At 38.4% G+C, this 15,498-nt stretch overlaps 2 protein-coding genes across 3 annotated transcripts in view; one reads left to right on the top strand and one right to left on the bottom strand.

Moving 5' to 3' along the window:
- Positions 1–14,861, bottom strand: part of AIMP1 (aminoacyl tRNA synthetase complex-interacting multifunctional protein 1) — a 38,767-nt gene extending 23,906 nt beyond the window's left edge. The window contains exon 1 of one of the 2 annotated variants that reach the window (XM_014941192.1): positions 14,797–14,861. In XM_014941192.1, coding sequence (XP_014796678.1) covers positions 14,797–14,798 — 2 coding nt within the window. In that variant the 5' untranslated portion in view covers positions 14,799–14,861. Of the gene's footprint in view, positions 1–14,361; positions 14,381–14,796 lie in introns of those variants that run through there. The other variant, XM_014941210.1, reaches the window with a different exon arrangement.
- A 254-nt stretch (positions 14,862–15,115) lies between these two features.
- Positions 15,116–15,498, top strand: part of TBCK (TBC1 domain containing kinase) — a 103,137-nt gene continuing 102,754 nt past the window's right edge. Inside the window, exon 1 of the mRNA XM_014940423.1 lies at positions 15,116–15,332. The gene's annotated coding sequence lies outside the window, so the exon portion shown is untranslated. The remainder of the gene's footprint in view (positions 15,333–15,498) is intronic.

Below are 15,498 nucleotides of genomic sequence, written 5' to 3'. Positions count from 1 at the left end.
AAAAAAAAAAAAGAGAGCAGAACTATGTTATCATTTGCTAAACCAAAGTATCGGTGCAACTAGGAAATTGTTCTAACTTGTCCCATCTTCTTCTCAGAACCATAAACATAACAAAACATGCCAGCTGTTTGCCAGATTCTGCTCTCCTATGCTTCACACAGTGAAGCAGATTTAAGAATCTCACATCACACCTTTTTATTCTGCAAAGGAAGGAACAGTAGTGAGCAGATCAAAACAGAAGAAAAAAAAAAGAGAGCAGAACTATGTTATCATTTGCTAAACCAAAGTATCAGTGCAACTAGGAAATTGTTGTAACTTGTCCCATCTTCTCAGAGAATCAGGATTCATGCTTGAAAAGTCAATTCTCTCTTAAAAGTTTCTGCTAAACTACTATGAAGTACCCAAGACCTGATGCCATAAACATCTTTGGCTAAAATTTACAACATCCTACTTGATTTCACATTTTTGGTAGAAAAACATAAGGTTTAGTTTTCAAAACTATGACATTTTAAACCGTAAAAAAAAAAGAACTCCAAACCTGAGCAGAGCTACAACTGATTAGTTTTGAGAACAAATCTTAGTTTTGAGTTGATCATCTCTCTACTTCATTCTAAAGCACAGAAGATCAGTGGCAGCTCTCAATTTGTCTTTAGGAAGGCAATGTTCTATAATATTTAGTTACAAATCTGCAGTGATACAATTCTATTGCTAGGACATTTCAGAAATCTGCTATATTCAGTAAATTTCAGGAACTTACCTATCACTACCACAGAAAGTTGGGTGTTTCACCATTTTTATACCTGTTACACATTTTTTGAGTTGATCATCTCTCTACTTCATTCTAAAGGACGGAAGATCAGCAGCAGCTCTCAATTTGTCATTAGGAAGGCAATGTTCTATAACATTTAGTTACAAATTTGCAATGATACAATTCTATTGCTAGAACATTTCAGAAATCCGCTATATTCAGAAAATTTCATGGACTTGCCTATCACTACCACAGAAGGTTGGGTGTTTCACAGTTTTTATACCTGTTACACATCGTAAAATGCAATCATGGCTTTTACACCCAAATATTCCTTCTCAGGAAATGCAATTCTAAAAGATTAAATGTTTCTAGGCCTCAAAAGATAGAGACGAATCAGATTTACTTATTGGAAATGCAGGTTTTCCACAGTTTCATCTGTGGAAAAACATATAATTTCTCAATAGCAAAAGAAAGTAAAACATGAAGCTGTTCACAAACAGGTTTCAAAAAATGTGCCTTTTAAGCCCATATGCAAATAGGCTAAGGTATCAGTAAGCAGCAATGTAATGGTGAGAAAGAAAACAGCAGTATCTTGGATATTAGGTACAACTTTTGCATTGCTTGAGGCTACTTAATCACAATTGAAGCCTGAGATTCCTTGTTATAATACAGCAAAAAGACAGAGTGCACTCCATTACACTTAAATATCATTGCACCCACATGGAAAAGTCAGGCACATATCAGTTAATATTCAACTACCAGCTCATCTGTCTTTCAGACGTATCATTAGCTCTGTGAAGGAAGAATGTAGGTTTCCTAAATCTTAGAAATTTACTAAGTAAGTTTACACAACTGAAAATATGGTTTAAGGCCCTGAGGAAATACCTGTAACTGATGAAAATGTAGACGCTCACCTAGGTCCTTCTCTGCATACAGCAAAGGAGACCTACCAAAATATTTTTGTCAGAACAATGGCAAATACTGGAAAAGCAACAGTTAGCAATGATAGCACAATTAAAAAAGAAAAACAACAAAACCACCACACACTATTTTTTGTCGATATTTTGAGCAGTATTAATAAGGAGCAGTGTAGAAGCTCAAGATCTAGAAATTATTATCAAACCCTCATGGAACCTCTTTTTTTTTACTTTCAGTACTATATCAGCAATCTGCTACCAAGTATTACAAATGTGGCACTATAAAAGATCAAATGAAATTTTAACTATTAGCCTTGTATTTTGCTAAAGAAAGAATGTTCTTTTTAGTATGAGTAAAATGGAATTACAGCCTAAAATGTAAGCAGGTATTGTAAAGTATGGCAATACAGTTTTGTAGACTTATAATGGCAAAAAGACTTAAGAATTTTTATCTTCCTCAAGTCTCCCAAACAAGTGATTGCTCTAATTGAGGCTTTAAACAGTTGAAAAGCCGGAATATTTTTTTTTCTGAGCACTTAAATACAATTTTTAAATTATTCATAACTATAAACTCCTGTGTAGTCAGTATTGAAAGCAATTTTCCAAGCAGCAAATTATTAGGAAAAGTTGTACATTTCTGCCATATGTTATTTCAACTCACATCTTGTGCACTGAGAGAGTCAGAATAATTGCTTTGCAGATTTCCAAACAACTAGTCTGCCTAACACAGTCCATCCAAGAAGCAATGCCAGCCCTAAGGAATGATTTGCTAGCTCTGGAGACTACAGTCCAAGCCTTCTGGCTGCCAGATAAATCAGGCTCAATGCCAGCTGCAGACAGGTCTTTTAGTCGTCCTAAGAGCCTACCCCTCCCTACTTTAAAGGCCTGTAAATAGTAAAAACACACACAACCAAACTTTTTCATACTGAAAAAAACTGCAGCATGAAAGAGATTTTTTTAAAAATGTCATGGAACATTGCACAGAAAAAAAGAGGCTCATCCACTGGTACCAATTTTGAAGCAACAGAATTTACTCAGTAAAGATTATTTTTAAACATGAAGACAAGCCTGTCTTGAAAGGGAATGATGTACAAAAGTCACAAGCATGAAATTTTTACTTTAAGACTATTATGACAGGCTTAATTTGAATTAAAATGGGTCTCTTGGATCTGTATAGTAGAGATCATTAGAAAATAAATAGTGAGAAGTCATGTTAGTATTTTGTTCAACTTCGCATTTCAAGATTTAGTAGATGCCACAACATATTAATTAACTGCATCATATCTTAACACACTACAGTTGCAACAATCAAAGGTTAAGATAAGAGTACTTGCAATTTCATCCACATCCTGGCTGTAAGCTTGTGCTAAATTTGCATTCAGGGAGAAGTTTCTATTAATGGTTGTCTCGGTCCAATTCTGAATTAACTTTGTACTCTTTCCCACCTCTGAGCAGACACCCGAAGGACTAAACAGAGCAGAAACGTGACTACAGGGATTTCTGCCCAGGTTAAGACAAAAGTCAATTGATTTGGATGTGGCTTGTAACAAGATTTTTGCCTTCAGAACTACCAAAACTTTTCAGGAACAAATACCGTATACAGAGTTACATGCTAGTTACTTTATTAATCTGAGAAGACTGTCCAGTAACTCAATAGACATGGATGGCTTACAACATGGCTCAAAAAAATAAATTTCTTTGCACTGCTTGACTTAAGCCTCAACAGGTTACACACCCACTACATCTGCCAGGTCCCCTGGAAGTTCAGTGGAGAGTCATCTGGTTGTGCTTTATAGTGCAGTCTGAAATTTAAGTAGCAGCTCATATGCCAAAACAGTTGGACAGCCTTATGTATTTTTTTTCAGCGGTGTGTATCTTTTGGATCCCACTGCATTAATATTTTAATAGTACTATCAGAAACATTATGGTAAACGATCACCACGTGCAGAAGGAATTCTCACATAAATCCCATGATGGAAAAGGCGTGACACCCACAACATGCTACCTTGTTTCTTTGACCTCAAGCACCCATTTCCAAACCCAAAATAGGACCAATTATTTGGAGCAGAAAGCTTACATCAAAAATTGACAGGGTTGTGGGTTTTTTTTTTAATTTATAAAAGCTTAGTTTCCCAAACCATGGTGTATTCAGTGGCTATCACTGAATATAAATAATAAAAGGAGCTGCTACTCATGCCTCAAAGTATCCTCATAAAACTTCCTCGACAGGTGATGGACCTTACAGTTACAGACACACACATATGCCTATAAATTCAGAAATATAAGAGGACCCAGCTGTGTCTGGACAAGTCTGCAGGGTCAGCATATGCCACAGGAAATGGAAGAATCTGTACTGCGGTTCACCCTCTAGGGTTTTACTGGGGAGTGAAAGCTTTAGATGACTGTTGTAACTACAGAGTAAACGACCCATAAATCAGATAGCAGAAGAGTAATCAGAACTTCACTGAAATCTACCTGTTGATACCAAGTAGAACACTGTTTCTTAGGTATTTCATTGATTTTTGTAACTTTACCTTAAAAAAGTGAGCATTCATACAACCTCCTTAATTAAGAACAGGCACAGCAGTTATAAAAAGATAAAAAAGAAAGAAAAGTTTCCCCACCTCCCTAAGACAAGACTCACTTGAGAACAAAAATATATTTTAAAAGTATCTCTCAAAATCCAAACGTTTTCTTTTGGGTCTGTCAGACCAATAAGGATAATAACTCTTGTCCCAAACCCTAGCTGCTATAAAGATGTTCTAAAGATACCTTCTTCTCAGTAACTTAAAGAGTTTGGAAATAAGAATACCATCAAACAATGTACTTTATGTCAGCAATAATCTGCAAAATAATGGTACTGGTTAGGTAGTTCACAGGAACATTGATCTCCCTTCGCAATTTTAATTCACAATACTCTTAATGTCTGAAACATGCCTACTAGTTATGTTACATAGTTCAACTGTGATTAAAATATCTTGAAATTTATTACTTTTACATTAATATCAGCTTTTCCACATGTAAAAGCAGCATCTTGTAGCACAGCTAAAGGATAAGAGGACTTAACCACTCAGCTAAAGCAAATGCTAAGGTTAAAAATAAGCACTATTTATTCATGAAAGCATTCAGCAGACACCATGCAGATGTACGGCAAAAGAAACAGTGTTCTCTACAACTGCATTAACAATTGCTGGTATTCACGAGGCAGACACTTTAGGTATTCTTTTATGTGGGCCAAATAAAAGCTGAAGAAAATTAACCCCGAAAACAGGCGTGTTCATGTGTCCATGTGTCTGTGTGTAACCAATGCAAGAATAAAATCAAACATCTCTTAATGGGGAGGAACAAAGCTGTCAAAGAAAGCTTTAAGGGGAAAAGCAGTCCTTGTCGAACTTTTTGAGGCTGCAGTTGCAGTATCTTATTTACAAAACCCTTCCCACACACATTCAACAACCCAGCTTCATTCATCACACAAATAATCGTAGTTTCCAGTGTTGAATTTACTCACATAATAAAGGAGAATGGTATTTTAATGAAAATCTTCTATAAAGATACTAACTTATGCTGCGGAGAGAAAATTTACTCAGCTGTGGAGTGAAAAGCCTAAATTAATTTTTAAATCTAAAGCGGGCTGACAACAACTGATCCTCAGCAGCCAGAAGCAGTTACATGTCTCTTCAAAACCACACACCAGCAGTATCTATCACCGCATATTCCTTGCATCAACCTCAAAACACAGACCTTCCCTTTCACCACGTACAGAGCAAAGAGAATTAAAATTCCTAGCAAGCATCTCATCTGCTTAGAAAAATCTCCAGATAATAATTATGAAGTATTGTAACTAACTAGCTTTTGGATCAGTGATGTTAACTTGTGTGGTAGAAATATACAGAATTTTTTTTCCCTTTTGGAGATAAAGGTAAGGAACTCTGAAGAAAAAAGCTTTCTGTAGATTTACATTTTACTTTGCTACTCTCAGCAGGAAAGCAAACCAACCAATTTCTGAAGCTAAGGCTGTACAGCAACTACCTGTCAATCGTTTCTATACAAAGTGCACAAAGTAACAATTCAAATGATACTTGCAATCAAAATGTCAGCTTTCCTTCTGCTCAGACCTAAACATCCACCAAAGGGTTATATTATTATGTAGCTATTTCAGGTCATCTACTGATTTGAAATAAAATAAATTTTTAGAGAAAGCTGTCCTTTGTACACAAAAAGCCCCACCACTTTTCCCTGTACAGCAAATGTTGCTTACATTGAACACGGGCTTTTTTCTTTTAAAATGAGAATAATTTAGTCATTATTAACAAAGAAACACTGCTCAAATCTTATACGTTTATTTCACATTTTGAAAACCAAATCAGTTTGCCCAAGGCTGATAAATCAAATGTAAATCCCATGCAAACAAAAGACACTTTGGACTACTGTAGTTGTTCTAGCTGGCACATAGAAATGACCTTCCCAAACCAAAGAGGGCAATTTTGAAAGGGTCATTTTTGGCCTGAGTTGTTTTCAATATTCTAAATTAGAGGGGAACATAGAGAGTTTTTTGGATTACCTTTTAGCATCCTTTGCAAAACTCTAGCTGTTACAGGGCAGTGCCTACACCACCTTCTTCCCTCAATTTAACATTTTGGATGTTCATTAATAGCTTCTCACAAAAATGTTCACACACTGGTACCGAAAATAACTGTTAAGAACATCACTGTTACTAAATATCTGGTTTTATGAGCATTTGATAATTAAGTGTACTCAGTAGTCCTTTGGGTGCAGTCCAGAACAGCAACATGGTTATCGAGTTAATAGTAAGTTAGTTTACCTAAACTTCTGGACCACATCTTCTATAAATACTTAAGCAGTGCTTGATAGAAAGCACAGCAATATTCTGTCTTTTAATGGTACCAAGAAAGGAAGCAGCCCTGTAATTAATGGCCCTTTCAGAACCTTCTTGGTAGTCACAGGTAGTGAGAAGTACTTCAGCTTCACAGCTTTTAAAACTTCTAGGACGAAAATGATTTTCACCTCTTTTAATACTAGATCTGTCCAGTAAAAACAAAAACAAAACAAAAAACACACCAAAAAATACCCACAAAACCCTTGTGCACTCATCTGGGGCATTGAAAGGGCTGATGTCAGCTATTAAGACTGACAGTATCTGACAGAAAAATCCTTTTTCAGGAGGAAAGCTTTCGGGAATAGCTGTATTTTGTCCATGGATTCAAAGCTTCTTTTGTTTCCACAGTTTAAGACAAATTGAGCTAAATTATAATTTTGCTGTGTTCCAAATTATTCTATTAAAAATCCAACCATTTAAAAACAATTTTTTTTTAATTAGAGTATCTTGGTTTAGCATCTTCAAAAAGAGCAAATTTGCATGTAAATTCTCAGTAAAATTTCATGATAAGCTATATGTAAAGGAAAAAAAATAATCTGTGCCTAATTTTTAGCATTATTTTACAGATGGTCATATGGATGTGAAATTACTTACCCACTGTGACGTAGCAGGGTAACACAACCCCTAAGAGAAGAGTAATTTCCCCGGTGTACAATTCAGTGTCATATCCTAGTTGGCAATGGTAACTTCCTTAGCGTGGAACTGTTACCAATTACTAGAGTGCTTTGCACAGAAGGTTTCAAAACCTTATGGTAGGACAAGTACAAACGTGAACTTAAGACCTTGGCTCCAGAGCAGCTGCTACCAAGCCAAACGTGGTGCCTCTCACATGCCACGTGCAAGCCCGTGCACTTTTGTGGGAATAGAAGTCCCTGGCTGCCCCAGCCACCCGAGCTGCTGAAAGGATCTGCTCACTTATCTTCAGAGGCTGAAACAAGATGCCACTACAAAGCTGTATATTAAACTGTAATTGAAAAACACTCTGGGATAGAAACCAGATCCAATAGCCACAGATCGTTTCTGAGAGAGGGTCCTGAAGCCGGAGACTAATCTTTAAACTATTAATTCATACTCAGTTGAAGTTATGTTGGGAGAGCTCCTGATGAGAAGGAAATGGAAATAAAAGTCTTCTATAATGGGCAGTTTTATGCCAAAAGATTGTACCAAATGATCTCAAGAAGAGATTTGCTAACTTGAGGCAATTTTTGAAGATGTTTTATGCATTGCCAGCTGCTTTCAAATGTAAAAAGCATCTCAGAATCTGTCTGCTTTCAGATAATTAGGATATGAGACAACACTCCAGGGAAGCAGTTATGACAGGAATTCAATTTTCCTCTAATCCAGCACAGAATCTCTGTCAGGTTTTTTTCCAGCATTCTGAGGAAAGAAGAATGGGTTCTTCTACATAAATTATGTTTTACAGATGATGGTTAAATACAGTATGTATGGCTTTCTAATATGAATGCTAGTTTAAGCTTCCCTCTACAGTTTTTGAAGTCAAGGAACAGTTTTCTAGGCTGTTAATTTACATAAAGTGGCATAAGAACTTAAGAATTGTACACAAAGTCATGGAGTATAACAAAAATTGTGAAAGCTGGATCAGCAGCAGGTATCTCTTTTCTGGAATTTCTCTCCACAAACTGTACACAGCAAAGCGGAATTTACCTAATTCCCACTTCAGTAAGGGTATCAAAGTCATTTCCTTTAGAAACAGCAAGTGTCAACAAGTGATTACAGCTGCTGCTACAGACCCTCACTGATGCATTGAAATCACCAAAATAGATCCTTTTCAGACTATCATGACTCTTAGTGTAAATGTAACTGAAGAGAAACTTTATCTTGGCAGGTAGAGAGGATTCCCTCACATATGCCCTTAAAAGTAATTCCTAACTTTATTCCTAACTAATGTTCACACTCCATATGGACAAGAAACATTTTTTGGACAAACATCCCCTCCTCAGTTTCTGGGGACAGAACGGGTGACCTACCCTTACCAGAAGGCCACTGACCAACTGACAATATTCTGACAAAATAGAATGAAGCAAAAACAAACCACAAATGTGCAAGTGAAGAACTGGAAGGTGCTCCGCTCCAAGACTTCAAAGAAAAGATTATTCAGATACTGACTAATTTTCCTAGCTACTTTTATCCCCCCATTCCTGCCCCAATCCCATGGTAGGAGGCAAGATTTGTGGAGTAACAGAGCCAAGGACATTTAAGAGGAAGAATATACATGACGATCCAGAAACAAATTCTTTAGCGGTCACACACTACTGCTCATGGAACTCAATGTTAGCCTATAAGCAGCAGCATTAGATTTATTGGAATACATTAATTACCATAGCATAATAAATAGCATACAGAGGAACAAATGAGCAATTGAATTGCTCCTCTTCTTTTTCCACTCGAACAAGCCAGTTATTTAAAATACGATATTGAAAACTGTCATTGCAAACTATCTTACAAGCTAGCAGTAAGACAGTTAAGAGGACATTAAGATTTGAAATATCTGCAAGTCCTGAAAGGCATGCTGCTTTTAAGATGGTTTCTTTAGAAAAAATAAATTAAAAAAAAAGCCAAAACTAGCAATTAGAAAAAAATCCTAGAGATATATATAAATAAAAAATACTGCTTTCTTTTTGTGTTGGCCAATCACCTGGTATTACAGGGCATCATCCAGGAGCAGGCCATGACTGGCATCATTAGCAACTGTCCCCTGAAAAACTGAACAGGAATCTGGCACACAGAATTTTATCATCAGGAATGCCAGCAATTGCCATGCCTAAAACCACAGTTATAATTGATTGCAAATTTATAACCACACTGAATTTCTAAGCATTTGTCAGAAGCACAGAGCACGCTCAGGCAAAGTACTTTTCTTATTGAAATATAAAGATGTATGCTTGGACAATTTAGGAACATTCAAATGAATATGGTGACAATCTCAAAACATTTGGAGCTGTCACACTACCCAAGCAAAGTAGCACATTTTTATTATGCCCAAAAAGGTCTTTCCCTTTTCCTTTCTATCAGATCTATTCAACTTGACTGGAACCACAGGGGCTACAGTTTCCGGAGGGAAATGCTTGCAAAATGTTTTATGCTTGTTATGCACTTCACCACTGGAAGACTTCATGTCTCAAGAAGTGTAAAGGCAACTAATTAATGAATTAATCAATTAACACAACACCACAAACATAGAGATAAACAACTTCTCACCTGGGAATCTATTAGCCTTGCCATGCCTCTTCCCTCCAGTTTAAAGGGGGGAAAAAAACAAAACAAAACAGCTCAAACTTGAAATTTCTCTATAAAAGAAGTGTGAGGGAGACAGGAGGAAATAAAGGAGAGGCAAATCAGGAAAGGCCTGACTAGCCACATTTTATTACAGTCAAACTGCCTCAGCTGCTCAAGAGGCTTCCCCATCAATATTCACATTGCACTCATGCATACTCAAGACCCTCCACAATGGCGACAGATACTTGCTTTTGTTCAGATTCTCCTTTCCTGCCTCTCTACCTTTTAAAGACACTTCAAAGAAGATCAAAAAAGCTTGAAAGACCTGTAGTTGTTTAGTCTATAGAACAGAAGATAGATGTGAGACTTGGTCTCTTTCTTCAAACACAAAGGAAGTTGGTATGAGAGTGGAAGTAAACTGTTCACCCGTCTGCTGCAGACAGGAAAAAGCAAGGAAGATTTAAGTTAGACATTTGGAAAACTTTCAAGTAAGAGTAAAGGACTGAACAGGCTGCCTATGGAGGCCGTGGAATATCGCTAAAAACAGGATAGGCAAACATCTGTCAGACGTGATTAAGGTATAATAGATGAGACTGAACTTGAGATCTTTGGCTCCTCTTGTGCTAAGGTCTTTCCATTACACCCAGCATTACTAAACCAATATGTCCCTCTTTTATATCCCTGCACTTAGCTTTAAAAAACACAGAGTAAAACCTACCCTTCTAATTGTGATATTGCCACGTATTCAAGTGTGATTATTTGGGAGAACAAAACACATCAAAGATTTGATAACCATGAAGGCAGGACAAATAAACCCCCTGTGGAGTAAAACACCAATATATTAGTTTTACCCTCACTCTGAAGAAATTGACCTCTGATGTCATAACACAAACAGCACTATATTTTCTTTTTCTCCAAGAGAAAATTGGGAAAACTTTAACTGATGCCTGACTGTTTTGAGGTCACCAAGCTCTCAGTAAACCATACTTCAGCTTTTGCATATAGGAATTTTTTTTAAAGGAAAGCACATCTTCCCAAGCACAAAAAAAAAATATTATTTATATAAACATTAAAAAAAGCCCACCTAAAACAAAGCAATGAAAGCAGTTTTGTTCAGAAGGCTGCTTTGAGAATTATCCAAATCTTTTTGAAACCATATTAAACTATAAGTAAGGATGGCTTCCACCACGCCAGGAGCAGGGGAAAAAAGACAGATATTCTTTTACTCTTTTTTTTTTTTTTTTCCCCTACTGTTTAACACTAATGTAACCATGGAAATGAAAACTAAACACTGATTTTCCCCTAACCCCCAGTATGACAGGGAAACTAACACGGGAAATGTTTCTTGGTGATGGTAATAAGAAACATACAGGTAACTGTTTAGAAGGAGAATAAACAGTGGTTTCTGGGGGTCCCTGCTGGACTGACATCATATAATTCACATCACTACAAGAAACAAGAGATGCTATTTACTTTCTTCACATCTGATGTTCCTAGCAGCTGCCCTCTAGGCTGTCCCCTCAGCTTTATCTGTATTGTCTAGTATTTGACATTCTTTAGGTTCTAGAAAACACTTCCTTAGAAAAGACAAATGCGAATTAATTCATTCATACGGCAGCTGTGACATACAGCGATCAAGACATTAATCAGAAAAGTTCAAAAATATTATGGTAGCTATCAGTTTTGTCTTCCTGCATACTTGATCAATGCTTCTTATGATAACTGCTTTACCTTAATTTTATTATATAGATATTTCCCCAGTATGCTTCTGGGGTGTTGTAAAGTAGGTGGGATTCGTAGAGGCATCCAAGAGCTCAATTCTTCTTTTCACCCTTTGTCTAGACAGGCCTTGGATAGAACTTATCTCCTATTTTGCATTTCAATACATTTTTTTTCTTGCCAATTCAAGATCCACTCTTCATTCTGATGCATTATTTGAGTTCTTATCCTCCAGTATGTACTTCTTGGGGCTTTTTCAGAAATGAACAGAGTAACACTGCATCCATAGAATTATTTACGTTGAGGTGGGGTGGAGGAGGCACCCTTGGAGGAGGCAAGGGGCAGGGGGGAAACCAAAGCAAACACCTGAGAAACTGTTAATTTTCTAATTTGTTTCTACAGATAGTTAGTAAATTTACATAGAGTGGCAATTTTAGAAGTGGTCTGTTGATTCAGAAAGAAAACACACAATTCACTACAGCTGATTATTACCTTATGTTACTTCTTACTACCTAGCACAGATCTAGAGTACAAAATGTGCTGTATAATAAAAGTATAGAAATATTTTGAGGCATTTTTACAGTATTTCCAGAAGCTGTTTTGAAGTTTCACACCAACTGAAATGATTGCACTGTATCTCAATATATTACAGACTAACATAAATCCAAAGTTTTTTACTTTCTACTTTAGTCCTAATGAAAGAAACAACAATCCTCACTACACCCCCCAACCCTCTCATGGAGTTTATGGAAGAAAGGCAAACAAAAGATTACTAGATAATTTGGAAATACTGATCAAATTTTTCTGATGGTGTGTCAATTTATTTAGGAATTCAGTGTGTCAAGCATATAGCATGAAATTTCAGTGATAAACATTACAGTTAAATATATATATTTCAGCATTCTCTAAATTAGGACTCTGTTATTCAAAAATGTGCTTCTATCATGGATATTAAGCAGGCAACTTCAGAAAAAACAAGAGCAGGAAAAGAGAAGTCTACAACCAATACGCCTTGCATAATGGAGCTTTACTCACATGATATTTTACAGTCGTTTTTTCAGAAAAACATAATATTGTGAAACTTCCAGGTCAGTAGGAAGTCAAAGACTCTAGCCCGGACTGATTTTCAGAAAGAACTTTAAAAAAATGCCATGAATTGATTTAAAGGATTTTGCAAAAGCATAAGAATTACTAGGGGGTTGCTTGCTGCCCCCCATCATGGCATACAATTAACTCCATTGCTAGTCTTTTCTTGGATAACATACATAATTGAAATAGCAATAATGCATTAAACAGACTTCAGTGACATACATATAGGAGAAAAGCTATTACAGAGAATATCTCCTAAATAGAAAGGATTAAACAATATCCATGGGCTGCTTGGCCACCCTTCAATAAAGGCCTTCTTCACTCTGGGGAATGAGAACTTGTTTCCTTCTCTATTTACATTTAAAGCTGTAAAAGAAACAAACACACCTATAGCAATATACAAAAAATATTCACAAGCTTCATATTTAAAACTAGAAAAAGACATTCTGAGCCTAAGTTTGCTTAAGACAGCTTTAAGAATCATTTTGACTTAAATCACTCTGCCTTCAACATCTTGCACCTCCAGGATTCAGTGCTGCTAAATCAACATATTTCTTAAAATTCTTCAAAGTCAAAATTACCATAGCAAGAATATATTGTTAACATGCAACAGTTATATATCATGATAATCTAACTATATTATGATAATCTAAATTACGATGAAACCATGCTGACAAAGATCTTTGAATAAGACTTGCCAAAGCTTTATTACTTACTCATTTCTAAGGCCTTATCCCTTTTAATAATATCCAGTATTAGAAGATAACTTTTAGGGACTTTGGTTTTATTTTACAGACTTGGGGTTCACTTTCCAACAGGCTGCCAAATAATGTATTATTATTTAAACATAGCTGAAAAAATAATATAGGGCATACAAAAATGGGATGCTATATTTAATCACTACTGTCTCACCTTACTACAGATTTCATGTAAGTATCCTGAATCACAAAACTATTTCTTAAAACCAATGACTGCATTAAAAATAATAGGTATCTGAATTAAAGAAACAGAAAGAGCAGGAAATGAAAGGACAACTTATTTTGCATTAGTATTTTCTTCATTTTGCCAGCTGCTAAACCCAGTGCAAGAGCTCTTACTGACTAGCTCAAGATACACAGTACTTCAGTAACACTGCCGTATGGTGGTCAGCTGTGGACTTGTAATGCGATCTAACAAGCAACAAATCATTAAGTTCATCCCTGTTATCCAATCCATACAACCCTGTACAGAACATGGGTTAAATCTTGCATGTGCCCCTACTGAGGATGGACCTAATACTTAGTTATACATCGTTTTTCACTCACTAATGGCTATGCAAAAGCATAGTGAACATAGACACATACAAAGAGCACCTACTTTTCAATTAGTAACAGCCGTTCCTATGCAAATCTCAGTGGATACTCCGTGCCTGTGTTTTCTAGTCATGGAGAAATCCATACAACCATGTACAGAACATGGGTTAAATCTTGCAGGTGCCTCCACTGAGAATGGACCTAATACTTAGTTACACATTGGTTTTCACTCACTAATAGCTAAGCAAATGCAAAGTGAACACAGACATATACAAAGAGCATCTACTTTTCAATTAGTAACAAAGCTCAGTGGATACTCCGTGCCTGTGCTTTCTAGGCTACTGCAGCATTTTCTTCAACAGCAGACCACTACAACACTCCCAAATTGTCACGTCAGTCGACGGGCTGAGCAAAGGAAGACAACCAATTTCAGAAAAACCACTTCACGTGCATATTCCCTACCTGCAAACCGCGCTTACAACGCCACCCTGCAGCTACAGCATCCATTTAATCCTAAGCATTCAATTCCTTATATAAATTAAACAACACCGAACGTAGCGCCGTTTCCTCTAACTCGAGACACTCATCCTGCCCCTCCGCTACAGGGAAAAATCCCTTCAGAGGGACAGCAGCCCCCTCCCTGCGACAGGGCCCGCGGGGAACCCCTGCTCCAGCCGCCCCCAAGCAAACAGGGCCCCGCCGGGCTCCCACCTGCCCCCCCCACCCCTCCAAGAGAGCTCGGCCTGGCCCTGAGGCACCAAACCGCCGCGACGCAGCTCCCCCAACGGCGAGGGAGGACCGAACTACGGCACCCACGGGCGCACTGAAAAGAAGGAAGCCACCCCCGGTGTCGGAGCTCTGGCTGGGCGCCCGTAGGCCCCACCGGGAGACACTCACATGAACCGAACCGCCGCCACACTCCTCCACCCGCTGAGGGAAAAAGGACCCTCGCCCCCGGGCTGCCCGAGCGAGTGCCTAAGGTTGATAAGAAGTCGCTACCCGCAGCGAGCATTTTTTATTGATTATTTTCACTGCCAACGCGCTCATCACATCGTTCTCAGATTCCTGACAAAGCACACACAGGCGGGGGACGTGGTCGGTGTGTGTGTGCCTGGTTTTTGAAATGCCCCAACAACACGACAGTTCAGGCATCACGCTAGGACGCCCCTGCGCTAGGGTCCTTCGGGCGGCCGGCGGGGCGCAGTGACGTCACGGCGCCTGGCGGGGCGGCGGCGCTCCCTCAGGGATTCCCGGCCCTTGCTCCGCCAGGCCGTGCTCAGGCGCCGGTCGGCAGCTCCCGCCGAGGAATCCCCCCGCCGGTGGCTGGTGGAGGACAGAGGGGCTGAGGGAGCGGGCCGGCACGGCGGGTGTGGCGGGAGCGAGGCGAAGAGGGTTGAGGGCCGCCGGGTGAGCGCCCCCCTCAGGGTCGTGAGGTGCGGATAAGGCGGCAGCGCCGGTTCGCACCTTTCTGGGCTGGGTTCGTGGTGTAGTGTCTCGGGAGTGTGTGTGTGGAGGGATGTGTGTGTGTGTGTGGAGGGATGTGTGTGTGTGTGTGGAGGGATGTGTGTGTGTGTGTGGAGGGATGTGTGTGTGTGTGTG

Source organism: Calidris pugnax, unplaced genomic scaffold (genome assembly GCF_001431845.1).
Source record: "Calidris pugnax isolate Ruff unplaced genomic scaffold, ASM143184v1 scaffold34, whole genome shotgun sequence".
NCBI lineage: Eukaryota > Metazoa > Chordata > Aves > Charadriiformes > Scolopacidae > Calidris > Calidris pugnax.
Note: the sequence above shows the minus strand (reverse complement) of the source record. Positions and strands in the feature narration are given on the sequence as shown.